The following is a 27,775-nucleotide window of genomic DNA, read 5'->3' as shown; positions in this document are numbered from 1 at the left end:
AAGACCAAGAGCTCTGTGAATAACTTCGATGCACTTACGCTGAAATCTGTAGCAGATTATTTAATAACTTTGGAGAAGGAAGAATAGTCGGAGCGTAGAGTTCTTGTGAATTGTCCTGAAAATTGGGATTAGTATAGAAGGGTAGTAGCTCGGCATTTCCATCTTCACCATTAAATTCCTCTATACTCCTGGAAACAACATGATGTGAGGGCAGGTCCCATGGTCTATACAATGATCTTGATACCGGTGGCGGAGTGACAGCTATAAAAACAACATTACAGTTTTAAAAAACAATAAATTCAATAAATGAATTAAATCTCACCTATAACATATCTTGATGGAGATGAACCGACTGGAGCTTCGGCCTCTTCTTCAGGCCTTAATTACTTCCGAATGAAACTGATCAAACGACATGTCGAAAATACCTATACCCAGTGTGGAATCTGAGCATTGACAATTACAATATGAATGTACGTTTCATTGGAAGTGCATGTGCCTAGATAATGAGAACAACAGAAACCTCTCTGTTTAGATTATCTCTCTGTAGGTTGTGCTCTGATGACCAAAGGAATGTTTACGATGGCCATTTGGCATGGGGGTTACTGTCTTGGAAACCTGATCTTTGCTAGGTAGACACACCCTTCAATGTATATATCAGCTTGTAACCAACATTACAGTGAGAAGAGATGGACTGAGATGAGATTGAGGTTGTGTAAGGAAGACCAGGTCCGTAAACTCATGAACAAGACTTTCTAATGCTGCAATAAATAATATAATTTCTCTCTCCCTTGACAAACGAGTATGCTAATTATTACAACCACTATACAAAACGGCCGATTTCTAACACCAGCAAGCAACACGCCAGTGGCCCACTGACGGCTCACTAGCTTTTTGCTGCTGCGGCCGCCAAGCGTTTCTGCAAAGAGTCCGGCCAGCGGCCCGACGGCGCTAGCCGCTTTTATGCACTAAACCCAGCGGGATTGATAATGCAATCATATATATAACACTGTACATAGCATCAAAAATAATTATAAGAAGAAGAAGAAATACAGTACTGCAGCTTAGCAGCAATATTGGTTGTGCTGGAGATGTCATTCATATTCACGGCAGGTCCCTTGTACATCTTCTCCCACCTGCACGGTCAGCTGCCCCTTTCTGGTACCTGGGGACCTGGTTCTGGACAGACTCATCAGTGGCATCCCAGTTGGAAGGATTCTTCCTTATGGCTCCTGTAATACAGTAATCAGATATTGTACTTAAATGGTCTGACATGATTTTGAGAATGGTATGACATTCAAGACAGATGATTTTTCATGAAGACAACATGCTAGCGCAACTATAGTCTTGTTTTTACATGATTGTAGAGCCAGCGGTGCCCTTGGCTTGACATTCTTTTCAGTCAGACGTTTATCAGAAGCTAAAAAGCACAATGAAGTGTCAATAGTTTAATAGTGAAATAAACCAAACTGCCATATACATGTAATTTCAGAAAGGCTGTACAGTATTGCATTTTAGTAAAGAGCACACATTCAGACAAATACAGTTTCATTAAGACAAGATGCTAGCGTAACTATAGTCTTGTTTTTACCTGATTGTAGAACCAGCTGTGTCCTTAGCTTGACCTTCTCTTCAGTCAGCCACTTGATCTTCTCCAAATGTTCTGAAAGTAAAGACAGACAGTTAATTATTCAGTTAATAACACAATAGATTTGGCAGAAGATAAAACAAAACAAAAACATACGTTTTTTATTTTTTTTATTTTTATCATCATGTTTGAAATGCAGTGGGAAGGCCATGCATTGAGATAGGAGGCTGGAGACACTTCAAGTAGTGTCCCTTAGAAGGCAGGAGACTGTAGGTAAAGTTTTAGGCAGCTACATTGAATGACCATAGAGCTGCAGAATATTCTGTAAGAGGACTCCCAAGTGTCCTTCCCGAGTGTCCCCAAATCTACCCAAGTGGCCAAATTGGATAAATGATTAAATTCCAAGCATATGACAACAGAGATTATTCAAAAATACAAGTGTAATAACAAATAAGGTTTACACACTCCCAGAAATGTCATACATGGTGGATCATTGGTTTCTCTTCATAAAGGTACTGACAGGAGGCCCAACGAGAACGCTGATCCAATGCCCCCCAAAATAAGTGAACTATTTACAATAAGGGCTAAGTTAGAAGCCAACACTGATCTAATGTCAAAAGTGCAAACAGCAAACCACAGCAAACAAAAAGTGAAAAAAAAACTTTGTACACATTGAGGGTCCAGATCACCCAAGTCAACCCTCTACATAATGTTATGCTGCTGATGCCAAGTACCATAAAAGTATCTTTCTGTTGTAAAGCACAGGGTGACACCACAAGTTGTGCAGGTAATAGGTGACTTTTTATGGCACAGGGTACAACGGCGCCTTCCAACTGTACCCTTTTGGCCTTGAGGCACATTCAGGTCTGCAACCAGATACTTTGGTATGTGCGCACCACTGGAGGCAGGTCCTGGGGCAGGAGTGCTAGAGGAGCACAATCCCCATGTAAATGACCAGTGATATGTAGGAATACATGTCATTGATGGAAATGGTCTTCCATGCCTCTTTTTTTCCAGCTTGCTTTTTAGTCCCATACTTGTTGGTGTTCGACACCAGCTTCGCAAGAACAGAGGTAGTAATAAACAGCTGGAACAGATGGAGGGGGCTGTATGTCCCAGTCATGTCCAGCTGAGGTCCAGGCTGCCTTTTAGGCCTGAATGTGGGTGGACGTGGCTCCACATCCTCCTCCAGTACTGTGTGCCAACGGTCCTCTCCCTCAGTGGGGGTGTCAGCTGGTGCACTGGCCCGTCTTTGTCTCTGGGCTGGTCTCTTCACACCTCTGGATGGCCGGACGGGGGTAGGTGTGGATGACATCGGACCTGGAGTGATTTTGGAGACAAAAGGTGTGCTTGTTGTAGAGCCAGAAACAATGGCAGATGTAGATGCTCCTGAAGTAGTGAAGGCAGGACTGCTTGATTGTGGTTGTCTCTTTGCAGCCGGCTCCCAGAGATCATCCGAGTCTGAGTCGCTTCCACTGTTAAAAAAATAAAATACATTTAGATTTGACTAGAATTACATATGGGGACAAATACTACAATTATATATTGGGACAACAACATGTTATAGCCATATAACAAATGTGTGTGTGTGTGTGTGTGTGTATATATATATATATATATATATATATATATATATATATTCTAATTTAAACTTTATTTCAACAAGGCATGCAGACTGAGACTAAGATCTCTTTTACAACTGGGCCCAAAACAGGACGGAAAAAACCCCAGACAAAACAAGACGCTCACATATAGCACAGGACAAAGAACATTTCTTTCAATCTGTATTTATATAACTTTTTATATGAAAGTTTAGCTGAAATATATATTTGTGTATGTGTTTATTTGTACTGTAATTGTATATTTGTAATATATACATATTACTACCCAGATAGCAAAAAATATCCGCAAGGCTTCTTTTTGCCGCCGGCCCTTAGCTGTCGGCTATAGGTGCGTCCTGCTGGCGGGGATGAAACGTTTGCCGCCGAATACGTCACTCCCATTTCTTGCGAGATTTTTTGACTGCTTCATTTTCTCTGGCGGTTGCCTGGGTCTAAAAACCGCGGTCCTTCGGCGGCAAGACGCTTTTAAATAGGCTACTCTCAAAATCGACCGGCTATGTTGGTTTGGACACATTCGCATCAGTTCATCGCTCAATCGCGAGTTACAGTCTGCTAGCTAGCGAAGTCATCGACTACCATCGTTTAAGTAAGTACATGTTTCCTTTTTGTGTAACGCAATATTATGTTGACATTGTTTTTAGTTTATATATTTAAAATCTTTGTCATCTTTGTTCTGGCCTAACTAGCTAAAGTAGCCTTGTTAACGCAATGTTGTTAGTACATGTTGAATTTTAACGAGCTATAATAGGTAGTGTTGAGATAAATGTAGTTTAAATAATGCTGATTTAATAACCATGTATTCTTATGTTTTTGTTTTATTAAATTGTATGCTGCAGCCAGGTTAGGGAAATATGATTGAATACAATAACCATAAAGTTTAGAACTCCTTAAATTACACTCAGCCACACTCAGACTTTACACCTGGCTCTGATAGAGAGACAGGATTAAAACCCCACAATTAACATACAAATGAAACTGCCCCCTATACAGCACAAAGAGACCTTCTGTCTCCAGCCCCCTGATGTTATAGTCTAGGTTAGGACAATAGAATGTAAATTACTGTAACCTGGTTAAGATTTCACACCTGTATGCAAAGAACCTGTTGATCTATGCTCGAGAGTTAGTGCATGTCCTTCCTCATTGGATAGCGAAAACCAAGAAATTCGTCCAACATGTCACCATGCCAACGAAGAGCCAACAAGGATGGGTTTTACTCACGAGAGTGAAAAGTAACCGCCCCTGTGGCGGGAGTATTAAAACCAATGTTCGATCTTGTTTCTGCGCGAATATTTTGTGGAAGCTCGAGGGTTGAGCAAATATTTGACCGCTGCAGTGTATTTCATGTATTTTGACTTATCAATTCTTATTAATAAATCTTTATGCTAAATTTCCATTTGGACCGGATCCTCGTCCTTCTTCAGAAATTCTGGTACACGTAAAATTCTTAACAATTGGTGACCCCGTACACGTGATTTCTGATAGGAGGACGGAGGAACGAGTATATTCACAGGACTGAAAGGTTGATTCTGCCGCTTGACTCTTGCATGGGCCCATCTACAAAAGGTAAGCCATTCCTGTTTAATCGAATTTGGCGTAGGATTATGTAGAAATATTAGATGTAAGGGTCAACGGCCATCAACCCGTAAGTCTATTCAAATCTGTAAAAGTTATTGATAAAAGTAATATCCAATTGAAAACTTTGTTGAAAATGATAAGTCAAAAGCAATGTCTGTGAATTGTGTGTGATTGTTTGTGATTGCCTTAAAAGCCAGAGGAAGGGAGCCTGGTAAGCGCGCATTAGAAATCCGAGAGAACGGCCGGGGTACATGCTTAGGTTTTGGATGTATGAGACCTTGGAAGGATAGGCCGTGTCCAACATACATAGACCCTAATTTCATGTGATGCGACCAGGGTAAACCTGTGTGGATTCTTGATTTTGGGTGGGCTACTCTGTTGAACATGTATACATTTGGAAACCTGATCTAGAAAAGGAGGTATTGGGACGCCTGGAAAAATTTCAGTAAACGTTAAAGGTCCGGATTGGGTCGGCCGAGTTTAGACTCAGTAAAATTTTAAATAAAAAAGACCGCGGGGCGGCAACAGAGTAATAGTCTCTGTTAGGCACGAAGATAAACATTAAGACTTTTTTAAAAGCCAGCTGAAAATAGTTGTAGGTAATCTACTTGTTACAGCTGTGGAAGTAAGGACTTGGTAACGCTGACGTTGGCGTGACGACGGACGTAGATGCGCCATTGGAAGTGCTTTCAGTTTTTTCTCTCGTACTTAATAGCCAAAAATAGGAATCAATTGGAACATAGGTATAGTCGAATTGTGTGAAGATACACTTAGGAAATGTACAGAGGCCTACTGTAAATATTTTGAAATAGAATGGTGTTGATAATTTGAGTCCGTGGCAGCGACTCGCGCAGTGTGTGTTTTGTGATAAACTGTAAATAACGAATTGCATAAGATTGGGTTGTTGAATTGGGAGCAAGCGAGCTCAAGCAGTGTGGTTTTAAACAGGAGAAAGCGTCCATTAGCGCCAATTCTGTAGTGACTGGGGAATGTGGGGAGGATTTTTAAACTGGAAAAACTTATCAGAAAGGTCTGTTTGAAGTAACACATTCAAAGTATAAGTGTCCGCCTGAAAATGGTAGAAGCCTGGCTCTATATTAAGTGAATTAAGTGTAAGAAAACAAACAGATCTTTGAGTTTTACTCTGTGGCAAAGGGGGTGGGGAACTGTGTGTAAACTAATTGTGTATCGTGATTGGACTGGAGCAGCAGACTGCGTCTAGACCTGTGTGAGGAAGTTGTTTCCTCTTATGAACAAAAAGTAACACTGGAAACAGAGTGGAATTGTCTTAATTTACTCGATCCAAACCAACTAAAATAAATATTACAATCCAAATAGGAAATACTCTAATGTTAAAATGACTAGTAGTTAAAGAAGCGAAAATTAAATAAATCTCCCTTGGGATTTGTAGACAGAATCCCCTGATCCCCATCAGTTTGAACATTAGAACATCAGACCAGGAAAAGTAACAGAGAGAAGTGAAATCAGGCACCAAACTAAGATTTGCATAAAATTAGAATCCTCCTTGAATTAGTACATGGCCTTTAGCTTCCTTTCCTTATTTACATAAATGTTCTAGTTTCATTCATTTCTTTAAGCAAATTTTTATTTTTCAACATAGATTCATGCTCGTTGAAATATCCAAGTTAGATCAATTTTACGTTTTGTTTTAAATTTCTTTTCTAGATTTCCACAATAGGTTAATTTCTTCTGCTTCTGTTTAGAATTTATTTGTAATTTTTTAGAACTCCCTAGTTTCATTTATTACATTTTATTTAGCAAACTTCTAATAAGAAAAGAGAAATCATAATAAAACTCACAATAGATTCATTTTACATTTTTGTTTCAAATTGTATTTGTTATTCTAAGAACTTTCGGGTCTCATAGATTTTTATTATCTTTAGTTTCAAAAACACCTACTGATCACAGTCTAGGTTAGCACAAGGGTAGACAAACAGCCCCTAGAGTTGTTCCTAAACAAAATAACAGAAGACTGGAAGAATACGATTTTCAAAAGAATTGAGCCCACCACAGAACCAAAACCAGGTAGACTCATTGGGGTTAGCAAAGAGAGAGATTCAGACTCAGACATCTCCAACGAAGAATTAAGAATCCTCAAGTTACATTCAAAGCCCATGGCACCCCCTCCTTACAGGGCACCTAACTCCCTCTGTCCGCAAGTACAGGCCCCGGTCATGCAGGTAAAAGGAGGGATCCTTGAATTTGATGAAATTACTGTAGCAACCCAAAAACTGAGTGAGATGCTGTCAGATGTCATGGTGGCGACTCAAAATGCACAGCAAATGCTGAGCGATGCAGTTCAAAAGGCTGTCGCTGCAGCATTGAAGAATCCCCCAGTGGGAGCCACGCCTCCACTCACAGGGCCAACATCGCTGATGGGACCAGAACCAGGTACGCCACACCAATACCCCATGCAGGACCAAAGACCACCACTGCTTCCACTTAATCCTCCAAAGAGAGGACGGAATAGGAGGAGACCAAGAGGACACAGAGGTTGCCACAACTGTGGAGAGCTCACACACTGGGTCAGAGATTGTCCTTCCGCGGGTCCACCAGCACCCATGCCTTATGGCTCACAAAGAGGAAGAGAATCATCGTACAGTAGGGGACCATCACACTCAGAAGGATGGAGAGGGAGGAGCAATGATGGGACCCAGAGAATCCAACTTCGGGTGTTCCCACCCCACCACACCTTCAACCAATAGGCACCGGCACAAAAGAGGGAACAAATTGAGGCTCCTAGAGTTTTGAGGAATATAGGAAAATAGTAACTTCAGCCATAACCAGTTTCAATACTAGTGTTGGGGTGTACTTGGAGTGTAAATTGTATAAATATCTTTTGATGCGTTTGATGTTGGGAAAGCGTTGTGGTACGTCTTTGGCGACAAAGTAAGTGTTTAGTTGTTTGAACATGTGAACGAATGTTCCTTTGAGTTTTATCAGGGTTTCCGGTGACTGGCGTTTCCTTTCGGTGACGGATGCGCAGCCTGGCAGGCTGTTTGGAGGCAGATGGACGTGGTAACGTATGAAAGTTGCAGAAGGCGCAATATTAAGTTGTTTGGAAGGTGTAGGCTACGGAATGTAGAAAGTGGTGACTGATGGAAGCTTTGGGAAAGTACAATTTTCATATGCTTTAGTAAACTATGTGGTTGGGTTGTGTATGTCAGATTTGAGGGTTTTGTGGAAGTTGATAGAGGGATTTGAGAAAGTGTGGAAACTATAGGTTATTTTTGGAGTATTTTAGTCATAAGCACCTGTAATTAGAATGATGTCGTTTTGTTCCATGTCCTGACAACCATTCCCTTGCAGCTAGCCTATTGCGTTGCGATTAGTACAGGATTTTAGGCAGTTGGACTGCGAGATGGAGAAGTTGAGTGCTCCTGTATATAGTTAAACTTTATCTACCTCAACATGAAGCTGGAACTTATCAAGGAAACCTGATCACCTTCCTCGGTAATAGCCAAGCTTATTTAATTAAATATTACATGTAGTTCAAGAAACATTTGAATGTTATATAGGCGTTGATGATAATGTGTAAAACCGTAAGGCCCCAAGGGGGGTCTCACGGAAAAGTAGGTCTGCCTTAATCAAGGCCTACCACGTGGTACCTGGCTGTTGCGTGCTGAGCTATTCGCTAGCACAAGTGGGTACGTCTGAAACCTAGTGATGAATTAGGATTTGGTACAATGATTTTCTAATCTGGTAAAATAATCTCATGGTTAACGTATTATTTTCACTCTCCTCATATATTGAATAGGTGGTAGAATGAAGTTTATCCACATGGTGATAAACTTGAACATTAAGGAGACACGCTGTGTCCCAAGAGGACTGAATTTGAATCCAATATAGTCATAAATCTTAAAAGGGTAATAAACCTAAAGCAAGTAGATGTATTTTAAATGCTGAATTGAGTTTGGTTAATTAATATATTTTCACTTTGTTTTTATTTACAATTATATCTGGGATAATACTGGTGTTTTCAAACCAATGCCTGATACTCGTTAATGGAGTAAATTCTAAAATGGTAAATTGACAAATGCACAAATGGGGTATAGATGTGGGGTATTAAGGCCTACATTGAGTTTCCTTTGGATTACTTATTGTACCTTGATTTTAGTGATGTCATGCATCTGGTTTCTGTCTACATTACCATTCTTACGAGTTTTCTTAATTTCCTAATTTCCAAAAATGTGTGGAGCCCAGAGCTTCAGGAAGGGGGGTTAAATCAAAATCGCCTATTACTAAGGGTTACATTCAAGTGTACAGTCTGGTCTCATCTATGGTCATTTCACCAACACAAGTACATTCAGTTTTGGGATAATCAAACAATAAGTGGAAGCTAAATACATTTTCCTCTCAGTAGCTTTAATGTTGACATTTATGATTTCGAATCAAATTGTAATAAGGGTGGAGACCTTAAGTCATCCAACATTGTTAATTGCTAGTACAAATTTGATGTCTTTGCATGACATATACATGAAAGTAGCGATTTTGGCTGTCCGCCATTAATTTGAATAACATAGACATACATCTGGAGTTGAGAAAATGCCCTAGACGTTAGGAGGTAAATTGAGTCATGATGTTTGTTTAGTCTCAAATTCGTTTGGCCGTTGCCTGTGGAAATGCAAAATGTGTATATGCTAATTTGGCCTATAGGTTTTCTGGGTTCCTTCACACGAGCGAACGTGGGGCATATTTGTTTTATTTTCTGATTTACATAAAGTTTTTGTCATTTTCATTTGTTTTTGTTACATTTGCGATTAGAAAGTTTTTACTGTATGATTGTTGCTTTCACTTGGATTGTAAAAGCAAAGGGGGGAATATATGAAATAATTGTCTATAATGAAAAAGAGTTGAACTTAAAGTTCAAAGGGATTTAAATAGGTATTTAGAGAGTTACATGAAGAATTTTGTTTTTGTTTCATAGTTATAGCAGATAATTGGTTGCTGAAAAAATGTCCGTTCACAGTTTATCTAATTTGGTTTTCTGAAAAGTTTGTTTTATACAAAATCTAAGTAGAATACATCTTACCATTTTGAAATGGTTTAGCAAAAACAACTAATTTGATGGGATTGTTCAGGTATTTGATATTTGATTAGAAGTAATCCTTTTAATCTCATCCACTAGGGAATAAGTGGGTAAAAAGGTGCAGGGAGCACATTTGGTTATTCGTTACAGGTTTATACTGAGAAAGTAATTCTGCTTAAAGAGAGGTACAGACCCCATGGCGTGCCCAACTCACTGACACAAAACAAGTGAAATGGGTGGGGGGCTGTTCGAAATAGGTCTTTGTCTTGTTTGAGCTATTAAGCAGAGAAACAGACTAAATGGGGACATCAAATTGGGTATTCTAATTCCAGGTTTATTTACATATTCAATACCTCTTCATTATTTTTATTTTTATCATTTAAGTGAAACAATGGTGAATTCGAACACAATCAGATGTAAATTATATAGGTGAACTGAGAGTTGTCCATGAACTACTCTTTGAGAGTGATACTTCAATGTAAACAAACTATCTTAGCTGATGAGTAATTGAAACAGTGACAGGAAATGAGAAATTATGTACTGTTGTTATTTGTTGGTTGGTAAACTAACTATAGAAAAGAGTGGAATTGTTGTTTTGCTACACTAGCAGAACAGAAGCACCAGAAATGTTAATGTTTTAACGATACTGTTACTAATCTATTTAGTCAAAGGAAGAAGAAAGACATTGGGAATACGGTTTTGAGTGTTTGATGGAACTGGGTTACAAGCTAATGTACTGGACCTATTTGTGATGGTGTACTGTGCAGTTACAACTAATCTTCTCAAGGATGATTCACACTTCAGGTACCGGACATTTGAAAACAATTCGACTGGTTGGAGCCCACAGAGACTGAGCTTGGCTTAAAGGACAAGAGGCAGGTGGGCAGAGATAAGATGGACACACAAACACACACTCACATCCACACAGACTGGTCTACAGCTGCAAGCAGAGTCTACACTGAGGCGCCGCACATCTACAGAGAGGTCCCGGGTTCCTGTGAGCTGGACTAATCCTAGTCCTGACGATTCTGCCGTGAGATGGAGAAGGCAGCATCCAACCGAGCAGATGGGGGCTGAAGGAAAGCGCCGGTTCTGAACAACATCTACAGGGGCGCGGAAAAGATCTACTGCACAACATCATGCTACGCTGGTTGGGTCCATACCAGGTAACATCTCATCGGCTGTCCAGGTAGCTGAGAGAGGAACCTGCAGATTGACGACACACTCTACAGGAGGGCTTCGGAGTTCAAAGCCTGCAGCTATGGAGCTTTTGGGCTAAAACTGGTCATCTTGACATTCACAAGGGAGGACACACAGATTCTCCTGGCCTGGCTGATAAAGCAGCTGGAATGAAGACAACAACAGCTGCATTGGAGCTATGAAGGACAACACCTCGGAATATACATCAGATTTTTATGTCCTGTTACACCGGTCTACAAAGAAATGGTTCACAACTGACTATCTGACATTTGGAGGAGCAGTACATTTGGGATGATCTAATTGGAGTCCAGAGAGAGACTGAGTACTTAGTTGACCATGCGGTGAACAAGTAGGTTTTGATTGAGATAATGGTGAATTTGGATTAGACACAGCAGAACCAGAAAACCTTGGTCTCTCTTTCTGGTCACCTTGGATGCAAGATGAGGAGATGAGGAGAAGAAACTGAATCTCTTGTATAAATCATGGTGTACTCTATTCTTTACAACTTGTTTACATTCCAGCAATCTACCATGAAGTATTTTTACAACTGGTCTACAATAATTGATGTTTACATTTGTCATATTTCTGTTTAGGTAATGATCTTATTCTCAGTGACATTTATAGTTATTTTCACACCATAAATGGTGTGAAACGGGGGATTGTTGAGATAAATGTAGTTTAAATAATGCTGATTTAATAACCATGTATTCTTATGTTTTTGTTTTATTAAATTGTATGCTGCAGCCAGGTTAGGGAAATATGATTGAATACAATAACCATAAAGTTTAGAACTCCTTAAATTACACTCAGCCACACTCAGACTTTACACCTGGCTCTGATAGAGAGACAGGATTAAAACCCCACAATTAACATACAAATGAAACTGCCCCCTATACAGCACAAAGAGACCTTCTGTCTCCAGCCCCCTGATGTTATAGTCTAGGTTAGGACAATAGAATGTAAATTACTGTAACCTGGTTAAGATTTCACACCTGTATGCAAAGAACCTGTTGATCTATGCTCGAGAGTTAGTGCATGTCCTTCCTCATTGGATAGCGAAAACCAAGAAATTCGTCCAACATGTCACCATGCCAACGAAGAGCCAACAAGGATGGGTTTTACTCACGAGAGTGAAAAGTAACCGCCCCTGTGGCGGGAGTATTAAAACCAATGTTCGATCTTGTTTCTGCGCGAATATTTTGTGGAAGCTCGAGGGTTGAGCAAATATTTGACCGCTGCAGTGTATTTCATGTATTTTGACTTATCAATTCTTATTAATAAATCTTTATGCTAAATTTCCATTTGGACCGGATCCTCGTCCTTCTTCAGAAATTCTGGTACACGTAAAATTCTTAACAGTAGCAAAAGCTTTACATCTAGAAAACACTAAAATTTAAACTTAGTCTTTCTTACAAAAATAACGATGTATATATGTTGTTTAAATTATTTTGTTTGCCTGAACAAGTATGCTGCTAGTCCAGTAGCTAGAGTAAGTGTTAGCTAGCACATGCTGTTTTGCCTTTGTTACAGTACACACTGTGGCTAGCATGTTTTGTGCTGTGTTGCTACTGTACTGGATTTAAGGCGATTGTGATTTCTAATTCTCTGAACTGCTGTACGTTTTATGTTTGAGGAACATTCTGTGTTCACTTGAATCACAACACCCAATGAATACATTTTATTTTTAACAATTTCACTGTTCCACATTTGGCTGATAATGTTTCCCCCCCACAGCATAGCTACTGTATATTCCTAACGTTAACAATCCGGTTTTGTTGCAGATACCTTGGCCAGAGCATAACCGATTATCTTCACCCAAGAGACCTACTGTTGGTCAATCGTTTTGGTTTTAAAGGTAAATACATTGTTACCCACACAGCAAAAGGACTCCGCGGTGGAACCGCTGCGGAGGTATTGCGGCTTTCGGAACGGACTCGCGAAGCGGAACTGTATCGGTGTCTGTTAGAGCTCAGTGACGGATCCGCAACGAAGGCGGATCGCGGACCCGCCGCGGCTCCGCGCTGCATCTGTTCCGCATCCGCGATTAAAACCTTGCCTCCGCGGCGGGTCCATTTGGGACCCGCTAATTGATACATACATCCGCCACGGATCCGTAACGGCCTCATAAAATTCCTGGCTCATCTGGCCCGGGTCCGTTTTGGACCTGCTTTTCTCATTTTCAAAATCCCTAGGACTGTTCTTGCTGTAGGATAAAAATAGGATAAACTAAACCATAGGATTTCTATCACTAGGCCTAGTCTAGGTTACTCCAGCAATATAGACCTAATCTTAAATCTGCATTGCCTTGTATTTTTAACCTAACAATATTGTCAATAGGCCTAACAGAAAAGGTTCAAGTCAAGACATCAATTCACTGTACAAAAGTAATCACTACTTAATGGAAACATAAAATTGTCATTTACATTTATGGAAAGTTACAAGTTCTTTCTATTCCGTTTTTGTTAAGTAGCCTACGTTGGCTAAGCTGCTTTACATTCATTTTGTGGTCAAAACCTAATTTAGTGCTTTATAGGCCTAGGTCGGTGCAGACATAAAATATTTTATCCATTAGGCTAAAACTTCAATGAAATGCACAGCTAAAATATCAGAAAATTAATAACTGGTGAACGACAAGAAGTTCAATAAAAATATTGTTTATTGCTTATTTCTCCTATTACTCCGTTTGTGTGGCTTGAGGCGGGACACGTCTCCTCGTTGCCCGATCCGCTGCCAGGTTGAACCACCTGATTGCATGCTTGGTGACCTCTGCGTCCGTGGCTGACCGTGTCACTGTGTTTTTCCTCACAGCACCTGTAATCAAACAGATAGATATGATTATGGTATGTGGCATCCAAAGCCAAGTATGCTTACACAATACAATATGAGATAGGTATTAAGGAGATTAAATAAAAAAAGAAACATGACTATAAATTATTATAAAGTTATAAACAGGGTTGCGGTGGTTAAAATAAGAGGTGGGTAAACTATGAATTTGTGATCAGGGTAAGGTTTGCCACACCTTTCGCTATCGGATGTTTAAAAAAGACATCCAAAATGTTCAAACAATATCAGTGGTATTAAATGGTTTTTGATCAGAGCACAATTGTATGTGGATAAATCAGTATTTTAAGTTTGGTAGGGTCCTACATAGATTCTATTTGGAGGTAAACTCTTAACAGATGGATAAACTCTATTTCTGACATTTGAGCTGTGGGTAAACTCCATTTACTTGCGTTTAGTCTCTATTACAGCCCTGGTTAACATTACGTCAGTTAGCAGATGCTTTTATCCAAAGCAACTTAACATTCAAGCTATATGTTGCAGCAGAGACCTTAGTGTTAGATTAACCATTCCAAAAGCAACACTAAATTAAAATACAACTCACATGGTCATTTACAAACCAGACAACTGCATTCCATCAGTGTTTATTATTATTATGGAGAGCCAAGACAAATGTACGCGAGCGAAGCTATCACAACCACCAGGCAGCCAATACATTTGCGTGCATTTACTTCGATAACATGACAATCCACTGTGATTCCAACCCCCAAATTTCGACCGTAGTTGCGCTCTTACGCACAAATACAGGTATGCCACTGTCTTGCCCAAGACTGTGCCGGAAATTAGCATCTCCACGAGGGAGATTGTCACTCACTGACAGAATCTAACCACTGGGAAAAGGCGGATCAGGACAGGCCTGTTCAGGGCTGTTCAATAGAACATTTGCAATAATCATGGACAATCAATAAACCTAAAGGCAAGATTCATATTAAGTAAGTAAACTCACCACGCTCTGTCGAGCTGGGCCATTTGACGGTTCCTTTAAAAACATTTCAAATGCCTCCACTGCCTCCAATTGTTCCAGGGGAAACTGGAGATTGTCCGGCATCTCAACATCTGGCCCCGGGTTGCTGTTCAGCCTGCTGCTGAGGTAGTTCACCTTTACCACAAGCTGGTCTTGTTGTTGTTTAATGGTCTCCAGCAGGCTAAGGATGTGGACCTCAGCCGCTGTTGACACACAAGAAATATAGCTAAAATGTAGTGGATAAAATTTATCACGTTTCAGTGTTTATACTCATTACTCATAATACTAACCTTAGTTATTGAGAATAGTTAATGACAAAAGTTATGAAAATATGTGATGGTTGTGGGATGTTTTTCCAAAATCTGTGGCACAGAATGCCCCTATGGATTTGTCAGTTAGTGCTCACCAGAGCAGGGAATGGTATCGGTCACTCCTCCCCCTCGCCATGTTGGTCTGTAGGCCAGGCTTGAAGATGGCGCCTCTGTTCGCCTCATGTTGAGGGCCGGTGCGGGAGGTGGAGGGAGTTGAGGAGGGACTGCCGTTCCTGGCCCATAGTGAGTTGGGTGGTGTGAGAGAGTGGGAATTATTTTTAATTAAATGGTAGTCATCTGTTAACCATGACTTATAATACACTTTGGGGCCTTCCAATTCACTAATATTTCAGAAATCAGTCCCTACCTTGAGTAACTCTCCTCATGTTAAATACAGGTGCAGGGAGTTGAGGTGGTGAAGGGTGTTGGGGTCCGGCCCCATGGTCAAGTGCTAAGGGAGAGAAATTGCTATTAAATGGTTGTGATCTGTTAACCAATGGTATGCTGCGAGCTACAGGGCCAAACAATGGCAAACAAAAAATCTCTGGTCATGGGGAACATGAATTTGTATGTTTCAACATTTTGGTATGAACTACCTATTTCAACCCCATGAATGGATTGCCAGTGAAAAACAATTAATCTAGACGGGGCCCCTTTACCTAGACAGTTTCCTCCAGGTTGAGGAGTAGTGACTCTGCTGCATGGCACTCAGTGAGATGGTGGAGCTGGAGGAATGGATACAAGGAGAGGGGAATATCTTTAGCACTAACAAGGTAAACCATATCTATATTATTAATATTATGATTTTGTTATTTTGATGTTGAGAGATTATTCCTTACTCTGCCAGTGTAATTGGTTTGGGCTTGAGGCTCCAACTGATACACCAGCCGAATTTTCTGGCTCTTCTTCACTCTCATCAGAGTCCCCAAAACGATGGCTGTTAAGTAACCATATCATTTTGGTTATTGCAATCCCAAAATTGCCAAATATACATATAATACATATAGTATTTTTGAATGCTACAGGAAATAACCTTCCTATTACTGTAGAAACACAACAAAAACAAGACCGAACCGACTTACATTGGCTTCCTGAATCATTTCTCTGGCAGCTATCCCTCCTGCTCTGCCTCAGACTGTAGCTCAGAGGCGTTGCAGCCGGTCTGATATTGATTCATTAGCCTGATGGCGTCTTTGTAGTTGTCTAAAATGAAATATGTTAAAATGAACATGAGTTTCAAATTAGCTGTAGAGCTGCACAGAATATTATTATTGATGATGATAATTGTTAGTATCATTATTATTTTTTATTTAACCACGTTGGTCTCGTTGAGAACACAATATCTCTTACAAGAGAGACCTGGCCAAGAATAGCATCAACAGATATAAATTGAACATTTTAAAAATTGCAAGGCAAAGACAATTTCATGTCCATTTTCAGAAAATAAAAGGGTTTGTTATTCCAAGCATAAGGAGAAGCAACCATGAAATTATTTTTAAACAATAATTTTATGAATATGCATACCACAAGTTCTGACGACCTTTACGTCATATCTTGGCCAGTTTGGCTCATGCTTCTCCTCGTTAGCAGCTGCCCGTTTCACACGTTCACCTGGGCCAGTACACCATCACGTCATCATACCAGTCAACTGGCACAAAAGCAATGTCCTCGCTTGCCTGAAATTCAATTAGATGAAAAGGCATCCTTAATGTAGAAAGAAAGAAAAAGGGTATTTATTCATCATCAAAAAAGGAATAACATGGACTAAAGCATGCACAAGTATAGGCCTACAATGTATACAAATAAGCAAGTTAGATGGGCTGAAAGTTAACCTGAATGGTGCCCCAAGGTGGGAAGAAGTATAAGGAAGGTACTAGACTGTTTATTAGACCCCAAATGAAACAAGAAGCTAACGTTAGCTAACGCTGCGGTGACTGTCCCTCTGCCTCTGACTCCCCCGCTGCATGGAGTATTCCTCCGTATTAGCTAGCTAGCTAGCTAGCTAATTTTACTGTTTTAAAACTATTTTCTAGGTTAGTGGGGGAGCCTACCGCTCAAAACCAACATGAAAAACGTAGCTAGCTAGCTAGTAATGTTCACTCATTACTAGCCGCTCATTTTAAACGGTGTGTAAAATGAGCGGTGATGTTAAATCTCCATTTGTACTGTGTATTTGCTGAATGGTTTCAAAGTAATGGTCGGTAGCAACCATTAGCAGAAAAGCCCGTACTTCTTGACGTTCAAACAGGCGCCAATACCCATTAGTTGTCTGAACCGACTTAAACAGTGATTAAAATGCCGAAGCTTGATTTTCATTATAAAGAGGATGGCAGATAGACACTACACATGAGACCAAACTTGACAAAATGCAAACTTAATGCACAGCTAGCTAGAAACTAAACATGCTAAAATTTTACCTGCTAGCTATCATAGCAGACAAGTGCTTCACTGGCTGTAATATTGACCCCACTTCATTGACTGAAATACCAGTGCCAATTTATCAGCTATAGGTTTGCATCGCAAACGTGAACTCAAACATATAGCTATATATAGGCATTATCAATACTTGCGAAATGATGCAATCGCGCCTAGCAGCATGCTAGCTAGCAGCTACATGCTGCTAACATAGCATAAGCTACATAAGGATAGCAGCGACACATTAAAACAGACCAAACCAGTCTTTATCACACTACCATAACATATTCTGCCGAAATGACTATCCCATTTTAAATCAAATGGGCTACAATATCATAAAAATCTCTCAGCTAGCAATAGCATGTTGCACAAGTCCTAATATCAAACAACGTCATTACAATCATTATACATGATGAGCAAAAAAAACACAAAGGCCTATGTTTGCTGTGAATGTCGCAATAAATCAATACACTTACTCAGATAGTTCAGCGTAACCGTGTCCCAGGAAAGAAAATCTCCACTGATATGACTCTTGTCTCGGCGTAGCAAGAGCACACCAAGAGGTTGTAGTTCAACCTTTACAGTAAAGGCGCGTCCACTTCTACGGATCCGACACGGATCCAGTGTCGGACAGTAGAATTCACCGCGCTGCCCGGAGGCGGAGCGGATCCGACACGGGTCCAGTGTGGGACAGTAGAATTCACCACGCTGCCCGGAGGCGGAGCGGATCCTCTGGGCGGTGCCAAAACGAATGTGACAGTCACGCGGGTTTCGCGACTTGGATGCGGATCCGCGTAGGCGTCTACTGCTGTGTGGGTAGTCACAATGTTTAGTTACTGGGCCAAAAGGAAAATAATAATGAAAAGATTTGAGAGGGACAAACAGGACATTCACTTGAATCACTACATTCTACAGAAGTTGCATTGATTCCAGAAAACCAGGAAAATGTTGAGCCATCTGTAGACTTCAGAGTTGGTATGTAAAATGTATTGCTGTGATGCTTAATTTGTGATCCTGTAACTAAACTGTACACTTTGTTAGATTTTCAAATTTCTGTTCCCTCTTTCTCAGAACCAGGTTTCTCCCTAGTAATCCAGACTCCACTTCAAAGCCAAGAGTTTGAGTACAAGTAAGTGATGTTATTTGTGATGTTTTTTGTCTTGGAAGCTATTGCTTCTATTTAAGATTAGGAATCCTTTTATCCATAATCTGTTTTTCTTTAGGGCACTTGACTTTCTGGATAAAAGGTGTGGAGGTGTGTTGTACATATCATTAGCTTTGCACAGTTCAATTATTGTTTCATTACTGAATATGCAATCTCTGCAGTGAAATTAAAGCTGTTATGTTTTTTTCCCCCAGTTCGTCAAGTACTAAACTTTACACCCCCAGCAGAAAATGTACCCTGGCAGCAAATGGGTGAAAAGGCTGGAGGTATGTAATACGTTGCGCTAAACTGTTACATTTAAGTCCAATTCATTACATGTATGCAATAACTTCAAACATATTTTTACGTCAATGATTATCAATAGGAGAAAGTCATCGCTCCGTTATTGGCCCTTGGACTCCCCTGGCATCGCATGTACAGCATGAAGTTTTCAGCAATGAAGGTATATTCTAGGCCTATGTCCTAATGTCCAGTTTTTTAACAGTTTTGAAAATAACTGTGCCTTTAGTTTTCCAGAACGAGAACCAAGCCCTGAGGGAGGAGAACCAAGCCCTGAGGGAGGAGAACCAAGCCCTGAGGGAGGAGAACCAAGCCCTGAGGGAGGAGAACCAAGCCCTGAGGGAGGAGAACCAAGCCCTGAGGGAGGAGAACCATGCCCTGAGGGAGGGGAGCCATGCACGAGCAGGTGAGAACATGCACTCTTTCTTTAATTTTACTTTTTTGTGTGTAATGTAGGTTCAGAATGACCATATGCCTTTCATTTTGTAGCTTCGGGTGACAGCGGCTCGCTTCAAGAGCAGGTGAAGCTATTTGGGACAACGCTGAAGATGTTTGCTCGCACTGGGCAATCAGGTACAACTTGCAAACAACACCTGTGGTTGTTGATTTAATTCCCACTGGGTCCACATGTACGTGTATTAGACCTAGGTATAAATGTCATTGTTTAGTAATTGAGGGACCAGGACTGACTACTTTATTCTTTTATTCTGGGAACCCCTGTAGGTGCAGATCAGACCCTAGTGCTGCGACGTCTTGGAGAGTTTGGCGATGTTGTGCGTAGCATGGAAAACAAAATGGACACTATGCTGCAACATTTCAGTGCCAATGTGTCTGTTGGAGAGCTATCCCTGCCAGGGGATGTTACTCCCCCTAGACACCCAGGAAGATTTGGTGTTTCTTGACAGCATTTTGAGGGAGGATAAAGAGCTCCAGGAACGATTTGTAAGTGTGTTGCTTTCGTTTATAAGGCCGTAGGGTAATCTAAAAAGTCAAATTAAGTTTGTACACTGTATATTCTACAGTCTAAATCCACAGCCTGTCACATTTTATATTTATGTATGAGAAGCTTGCGAGAAATGTAATTTAACACATTTTCAGCTTCGGTTTTTGGCTATCAAATGTGGGAGGGACCTGAAGACAACAGTGTGGAGAATGCTTCAGAGTATTTTCTCTAATAACCTTGCCGTTAATACAACCTGGACTGGTATAGGGGATAAAACCTGTTTTAGAGACCTGTTCCTGAAGACCATTGTTCAAAGTAATTTTTTTAAGTAGATGCCCTTATGCCTTATGCCATTCAAATGTAATGACAGATCTGTATTTTCTACAGGGGCCCTCCGGAAGAACCCGGCAACCCAGGATGCCACTGATGAGGCGGTCCAGGTTAACGTTACACGTTACCTGAAAGGAGCATCAGACTGTGAAGGAGGAAAAAGCCGCCCAGCTGAGAAGGACCCACAGCCAACCCCTTAAACCTAGGCTGACTACTGACACCCCAGCATCCCTGAACTGGAACACTTTCTTTATCCTGCAGTCAGTAACATCAAGAAGCCAGAAGTGCCAGACTACACTCACCAAACCCACCCTGTTTTTTTTTTTGTATTAACTTTAGTATTGGCTTATTTCATTCCATCTTAACGATTCTATTATAGTTTGTAAATCCTATTTCATACCTGTTACTTGATATTGCGCATTAACTAGTACCAACATTCTACTTTCATTTCATCACTATGCTTAACTGTTATTCAATTAATAATAGCTTGGAAATACTATTTCGTACCTCTGATACTTGATATTGCACAGTACCTGGTACCAAATATTCTACTTACTCTGTTTTTAACATCAGCATTTTTCATTCCATCACAGTGCTTAACTGTTATTCTATTGTTAAATATAGCTTGTAAATCCTTGTGCCACAGGTCAGCATTGCAGTTATAATGGTCTGTTCTACAACTGTTTTTACCTCTGTATTTTTATATATGTATATCAAGTTTTGTTTATCACAGATACAAGAGACACATCTTAATGCAGCATGGTGTAAATATTGTGCTCCAGGTCAGCAATGCCATTATAATGGAATATTCTACTCTAGAGCTTTACTCAATGGCTTGAAAATGTGATGTTCTACCTCGTTTTATTTGGTATCCTGCACATTCTTTGGTACCAAATATCCTCATTACTTGTTATGTTTACTGGTAATTATTTTCATCCCAGAGCTGACCTCTATATTATTAACAATGATTGTGTTTGTGTTATAATTTGCTTGTATGGCTGTTCTTTTTTTTTTAACCAACATTTTATTGGAAACCTGCATGTTCTGTGTGTATTTATGTTTATTTTTTTCTGCCTATTATTTATTTCAGTGATCTGACACATCTTGTTTTAATGACAGTTACTGTACTTTGAAATGTGGAATTAAAACACCAAATGGAAATTTGTCTGGTTTGATCAATCATTATTCTCGATAAACTGCATGCTATAAATATTAAATATATATATAAAAGCGGCAGATCGCTCGAAAACCTTTTGTATAACGGCGGTGGAAAGGCGGTTGGACCACGGGCCGGACGCAGAACACAGGCGGTAGGAGTGCGACTGCCGCTTTTAAAAAGCGTCTGCCGCCGGCGGAAAGCTGGCAAACGTGTTTGCGATTTAGACATTCTGACGCTTCTACTGTCTTTGGAGGACCGCCTCCGGTCCGCCGACTCATTGCTATCTGGGTACACTCACTACCCAAATAAAAATATTTTTCAGGTGTACACAAGCATATACACGTACACACATACATATGAACATACATATAAAGAACAATAATTTATTTTACTCACCAATCTAAAACGGGATCCTTTCCTTCCAAGAACAATTCTTCCTCGCCAGAATAAAAACTTTGTTCACTAAGAGAGTCCTTGTCTAGCTCTCGGTCACTCTCTCGCTGAATCTCCTCAAAAATCTCCTCCAAGTTTGTGTACTTGGTCTTGGATTTCGCTTTCCCACTTTTAGGAGCCATGTTCAAATTCGAAATGTTTAAAATTATCGAAATAACAAGAAGAAGTAACTACTAAGTACTAGCAACAATGTGCGTAACGAAAATACTAGCTCGCTCTGATGCTCTCTCAATTCGAAATGATGCAGGGGTGTCCGGTTGAGCACACCTCTAGATTCCAGCCCATTCTTCCCACAGTGCACATTCCCACATCACAAGAAAGGCCAGCTCATTGGCTATCTAGCTAGCTATGTTTCAAATTAATTGGTCGTCATTGGAGGAAGATATTGTCCTTCAAGTTTGTCTTGGTCCATCTTATTGGTGCGTAACGTGAGGCGCGCTACTAGGGTTTACTGAGGTATTGCGCAGCCAATTCGCTGTGTAGAATCTCGGAATAAGGCTAGTTATCTTCCTGAGTGTCTAATCATTACAGACATACCAAATGTCACGGGGAAAATACTTGTGTTACGGTCTGGATAGCATGAATAGTTTGGTTGCATGTTGATCGAGTCATTTTTCATTCTGTGACGCATGGATACTATGAAAATTAAAACGGATTTTACCAAGCAAAAATATGCTTCCCGTCCTCTCTGGGAACAGAGGGATAAGAAATCTGCGGAGGTTCAGTAATGTAAGTACAATATTTTCCGTGATACATGAAAAATGAAACCGAGTGCCTACAGTAAAGTATTTTGTTCTTGTTGACTGTCCTGAAACAATTGCACCGTGTTTGGTCGTCGTAATAGCTTTTTTAAATTGCATATTATAATTAGTTTAACGAGATTCCAAGCTTTCTGGCGATATAAGACATGCCTATGCCAAAAAAATATATATTTTACGAATCGTCGCAGTTTTTACCACATGCCGCAAATGAGTATGAACCGTCCCGTAGACGGGACGCCTGTATGGTTCAGGTTAATATCTGTTTTTTTACAATCAGAACTCAAATCGCAGTGTCTGCCAAAATGTTCATTCTTACCTTCATGTGCAGAGCTAAAACTTACTTCTGCCTTCTTGCCCTTAAAATCCTACCTTTGCCTTCTTGCCCTTTAAAATAAATTGAAATTGACAAATAAAATTGGAAGCAACATGCTTTAACAAATTATGCATCTGGGTTAAGTGAATGAACCCACACTTACCTATGTAGCCAACCTACATGGTGGCGTGGAGTACCTCTCTGGTGCCTTGGAGTACTGTGCTTGCTCCATACTAAAAATAAACATAAAAGTTGGTGAACAGGTAAATATGGTGAAACCAAGTAAACATTGCAGCAATTACGAGATCAACATGTAATTCACATACCTCCAGGGCTGCAATCCACAGGGTGTTGTGGTGTAGATGTGCATCCTTGGGGTGGTATAGGGGCCCACGCTGGAACGATTTTCACTCCTCTGGCGATACACATGTCCGGTCTCTCACGTGTCTAGGAAAAGTTAAGGTTTTGTAAGCATTTACCCTGCAAAACATCTTTTCATTCCAAGTTTCAAATTGTTATTATGTTTTCAAATTCACCTGCATGCTTGATGAGCTTATAAGGCTGAAGATAGCCTCCCAGGTGTCTTCAGGTGTCTTCTGGCAAACTTGTCGTGGCTGCTGGTGATGCTGTTTGGTGGCCAGTAGCAAAGTCCTCCTTTGAGCCACAGGCATGGAACTACTGCCACACAGTCATCCTCCTCAGGGAACAAAACTACAGAAAACGTCATCACCTGAAAGCAATGTTTAGAAAAGAGGTTTATAAGACACATGTGTAATTCTCTATAGCGCCATCTATGGACACGGCGGTGTTTAAACACAGTAAAGAACTGTCCCCCATGAAGCATTAAAGTCGAGTCTATAGATGAGTAGTTGAACCGGTACCATGCAGTGGAAAATGGCCATTAGTTCAGGAAAATGTTATGGTAAGTAATGTCGAGATGTGTTTACTGTAGATGTCGACACAAAGGTCCTTTACACAACCAATAGTGCAATAGTCAAAGTCTATTTTATTTCAAAACTTTTGTTAATGTTGTCTGAAGAGGTATTTTATGATGAAAGTTTTGATGAAAGTGTGCCAATTTTAAGCTAGGCTCTGAAATATGCCTTTCCCGCTAAACTGTTGCAGCAGATACAGCAGACTAAAGCGCATGCCTTCTTTTCGGAGGCTAGCCGCCAGCGTAACGCAGTCGGGCCACTGATGGAAAGCCACCTGTGATGCAAATTAGCTTATGCAAATTGAGATCTGGAGAAAAGCGGCAAAAGCTGGTGGCCTGTTGGCTGTATGACATTATAGCCGCCGGCGGCCCACCAGCAATTGCTCACTTGGTATGAGTTAAGAAACCTGTTTAAGGGCTTTCATCATCATCTTAGTTAAATATAATGTTACATTAGCATAATGTCTTACCTTTTAACGTGTTGAGAGAGCAAAATCACTTTTGAATTGGCGAGAGATTTTTCTTGAGAGACGTTTCCATAAGTTCTTCAACAAATGACTGAATGGTAAAGAGAGAATAATGAAACTCTATAACTGTTTTTGGATACCTGTTTACCAACCTATTTTATAGCTTTTTTGACATTGGGTCATTAGGGTCAAGAGATGTCCGGTCAGATTTGAGATAGATGTACGATGGTGTCAAGCTTTCATTTTAAATATCCCAAAATTTTAGATTAACTAATCTGTTATTGGCCCCAATGTTTCAAATTTTTTCTTTGTCTAAAAAAGTTGTGAATATTGTAAAGCATAAGAGAAATAACGGCCCAGTCATCCATGAGGAAGCCAAATATCTCTATAAAATTATTCACTTTGTTTGCTACGTCACCATAAACCGGACAACCAGTTACAGGTGCTGGTCATAAAATTTGAATATCATCAAAAAGTTGATTTATTTCAGTAATTCCATTCAAAAACCTGTATAATGTATACATTCATTCCACACAGACTGATTTATTTGAAGTGTTTATTTCTTTTAATTTTGATGATTATAACTGACAACTAATGAAAACCCCAAATTCAGTATCTCAGAAAATTTGAATATTGTAAAAAGGTTCAATATTGAAGACACCTGGTGCCACACTCTAATCAGCGAATTAACCCAAAACACGGAAGTGACATTATGCGAGGGAGTCCGCGTTCATGCTCAAATTACAATGGACGTGGATGAAGAAACCGAGCATGCCGATGATGGCCCACAGGCCTATAATTATGAGCCTCCTAGGCGAGATAGAGGTCAGGCGGAGGAACAATGAGCAGAGGAGAGAAGTAGAGTTGTGTTGTCAACAAAACCAGTGGCGAATAGGGCAAGTGACTTGGTTACTGAGTTACTGTGTAGCATGGTGGCTAACGCTGGTTCGTCTAGGCTAGTACATTGGTGGTACACAATAAATCTGCTTCAACAAACATACTTTCGACCTTGTTTTATATTAAACATACATGTAGATTGTCTTAATTTAAGCCAGCAACTAGGGAAACAGGGTGTATGGGCTAGCTGCCTGTCAACAGCTCATAGCTAGCTTAATGAAATGCGGGGGAAACGGGGGTGTTTGGGCTAGCTAGCTACCAACAGCTCATAGCTAGCTTAGCTCAGTCTCTCCCTCTCTCTCTCTCTGTATACTGAAGCCCTGATGCTAGGAACTTGCAGTCAGCGCATTTTTTATCTAGATGAGGGAATGGTTTCATTTTAGCAAATCAAATCAACAGCTACCAAATGTTTGCTAATGCAATAACATGTAGCTATGTTACTAGTTAGATGGTGGATTGCCCAATACATACACGCTCAAATCACTTCTTTATTCTGAAATTATTAGACTAAAACATTATGAAATCAGGCAAATTAAGTGTTAAAATAATTAAAAGTAAGCCTTACCCTGCTAAGAGCTCTTTTTCAGTGCATGAAATTTCTGCAAGTGCTAGCACTCCGAGACTCCAACAAATCTCCAGGTCTATAACTCACCGGAGTGAAATGAGCGCCACAAACGACCGAGTGTGTGGTGACAGACTCGGCAGTGAAGTCTGCTCTCTTCACCTGCACAAAACGCACCCAAAAACGAATGCCCTTGCTTTTCCTCGAAGGAAAATTATGTACACGATTTACAGACAGGTTGTAATTTGTGCAACCAGCACAAATACAATAATTTACCATTATGACTTGACTTCTCTAAAACTTTCTCTATATCTCACTCTCTGTATGGTGAAAAGCGAGGCGGGAGCACAACTTATTGTTTGCCTCTGCCTATGTCATATGACGCGTTGCTAGCGGGAAAGGCATATTTCAGAGCCTAGCTTAAAATTGGCACACTTTCATCAAAACTTTCATCATAAAATACCTCTTCAGACAACATTAAGTATTAATTCAATTATGAATTCAACCTGCACGTTGCCCTATAAATGGTCTCTCAGTCTAGTTCTGTAGGCTACACAATCATGGGGAAGACTGCTGACTTGACGACCATTGACAACTTGCACAAGGAGGGCAAGACACAAAAGATCATAGCTAAAGAGGCTGGCTGTTCACAGAGTTCTGTGTCCAAGCACATTAATAGAGAGGCAAAGGGAAGGAAAAGATGTGGTAGAAAAAAGTGTACAAGCAATAGGGATAACCGCACCCTGGAGAGGATTGTGAAACAAAACCCATTCAAAAATGTGGGGGAGATTTACAAAGAGTGGACTGCAGCTGGAGTCAGTGCTTCAAGAATCACCACGTGCAGACGTATGCAAGACATGGGTTTCAGCTGTCGCATTCCTTGTGTCAAGCCACTCTTGAACAAGACACAGCTTCAGAAGCGTCTCGCTAGGGCTAAAGACAAAAAGGACTGGACTGCTGCTGAGTTATGTTCTCTGATTAAAGTAAATTTAGCATTTCCTTTGGAAATCAAAGTTCCAGAGTCTAGAGGAAGAGAGGAGAGGCACATAATCCACATTGCTTGAAGTCCAGTGTAAAGTTTACACAGTCAGTGATGATTTGGGGTGCCATGTCATCTGCTGGTGTTGGTCCACTATGTTTTCTGAGGTCCAAGGTCAACGCAGCCATCTACAAGGAAGTTTTAGAGCACTTCATGCTTCCTGCTGCTGACCAACTTTATGGAGAAGCAGATTTCATTTTCCAACAGGGCTTGGCACCTGCACACAGCTACCAGTACCTGGTTTAAGGACCATGGTATCCCTGTTCTGAATTGGCCAGCAAACTCGCCTGACCTTAACCCTATAGAAAATCTATGGGGTATTGTGAAGAGGAAGATGCGATATGCCAGACCCAACAATGCAGAAGAGCTGAAGGCCACTCTCAGAGCAACCTGGGCACACCTGAGCAGTGCCACAGATTGATCGACTCCATGCCACGCCGCATTGCTGCAGTAATTCAGGTAAAAGGAGCCCTGTACATGAGTGCTGTACATGCTCATACTTTTTATGTTCATACTTTTCAGTTGGCCAACATTTCTAAAAATATTTTTTTTGTATTGGTCTTAAGTAACATTATAATTTTCGGAGATACTGAATTTGGGATTTTCATTAGTTGTCAGTTGTAATCATCACAATTAAAATAAATATACTTTTGAAATATATCAGTCTGTGTGTAATGAATGAATATAATATAAAAGTTTCACTTTTTGAATGGAATTACTGAAATAAATCAACTTTTTGATTATATTCACATTTTATGACCAGCACCTCTATGTATGTATATACACTCACCTTATTAGGAACACCATACTAATACTGTGTTTGACCCCCTTTCGCCTTCAGAAATGCCTTAATTCTACGTGGCATTGATTCAACAAGGTGCTGAAAGCATTCTTTAGAAACGTTGGCCCA

At 40.4% G+C, this 27,775-nt stretch overlaps 1 protein-coding gene and 1 long non-coding RNA gene across 2 annotated transcripts; one reads left to right on the top strand and one right to left on the bottom strand.

Moving 5' to 3' along the window:
- Positions 1-1,729: 1,729 nt before the first annotated feature.
- LOC114829770 lies at positions 1,730-22,843 on the bottom strand. The gene is made up of 2 exons (XM_029115852.2): positions 21,836-22,843; positions 1,730-3,060 (listed from the first exon to the last, which is right to left on the bottom strand). Exons 1-2 carry the CDS (start codon positions 22,012-22,014, stop codon positions 2,511-2,513), a joined length of 729 nt encoding a protein of 242 aa, XP_028971685.2. The 5' UTR covers positions 22,015-22,843; the 3' UTR covers positions 1,730-2,510.
- LOC117593518 lies at positions 19,372-20,448 on the top strand. Its single transcript, XR_004574939.1, has 4 exons — positions 19,372-19,413; positions 19,497-19,580; positions 19,731-19,949; positions 20,338-20,448. It is a non-coding gene; the product is annotated as an uncharacterized LOC117593518 (long non-coding RNA).
- Positions 22,844-27,775: the final 4,932 nt, after the last annotated feature.

Source organism: Esox lucius, chromosome 20 (genome assembly GCF_011004845.1).
Source record: "Esox lucius isolate fEsoLuc1 chromosome 20, fEsoLuc1.pri, whole genome shotgun sequence".
Lineage (NCBI taxonomy): Eukaryota > Metazoa > Chordata > Actinopteri > Esociformes > Esocidae > Esox > Esox lucius.
This window is presented reverse-complemented; position numbering and strand designations above follow the sequence as displayed.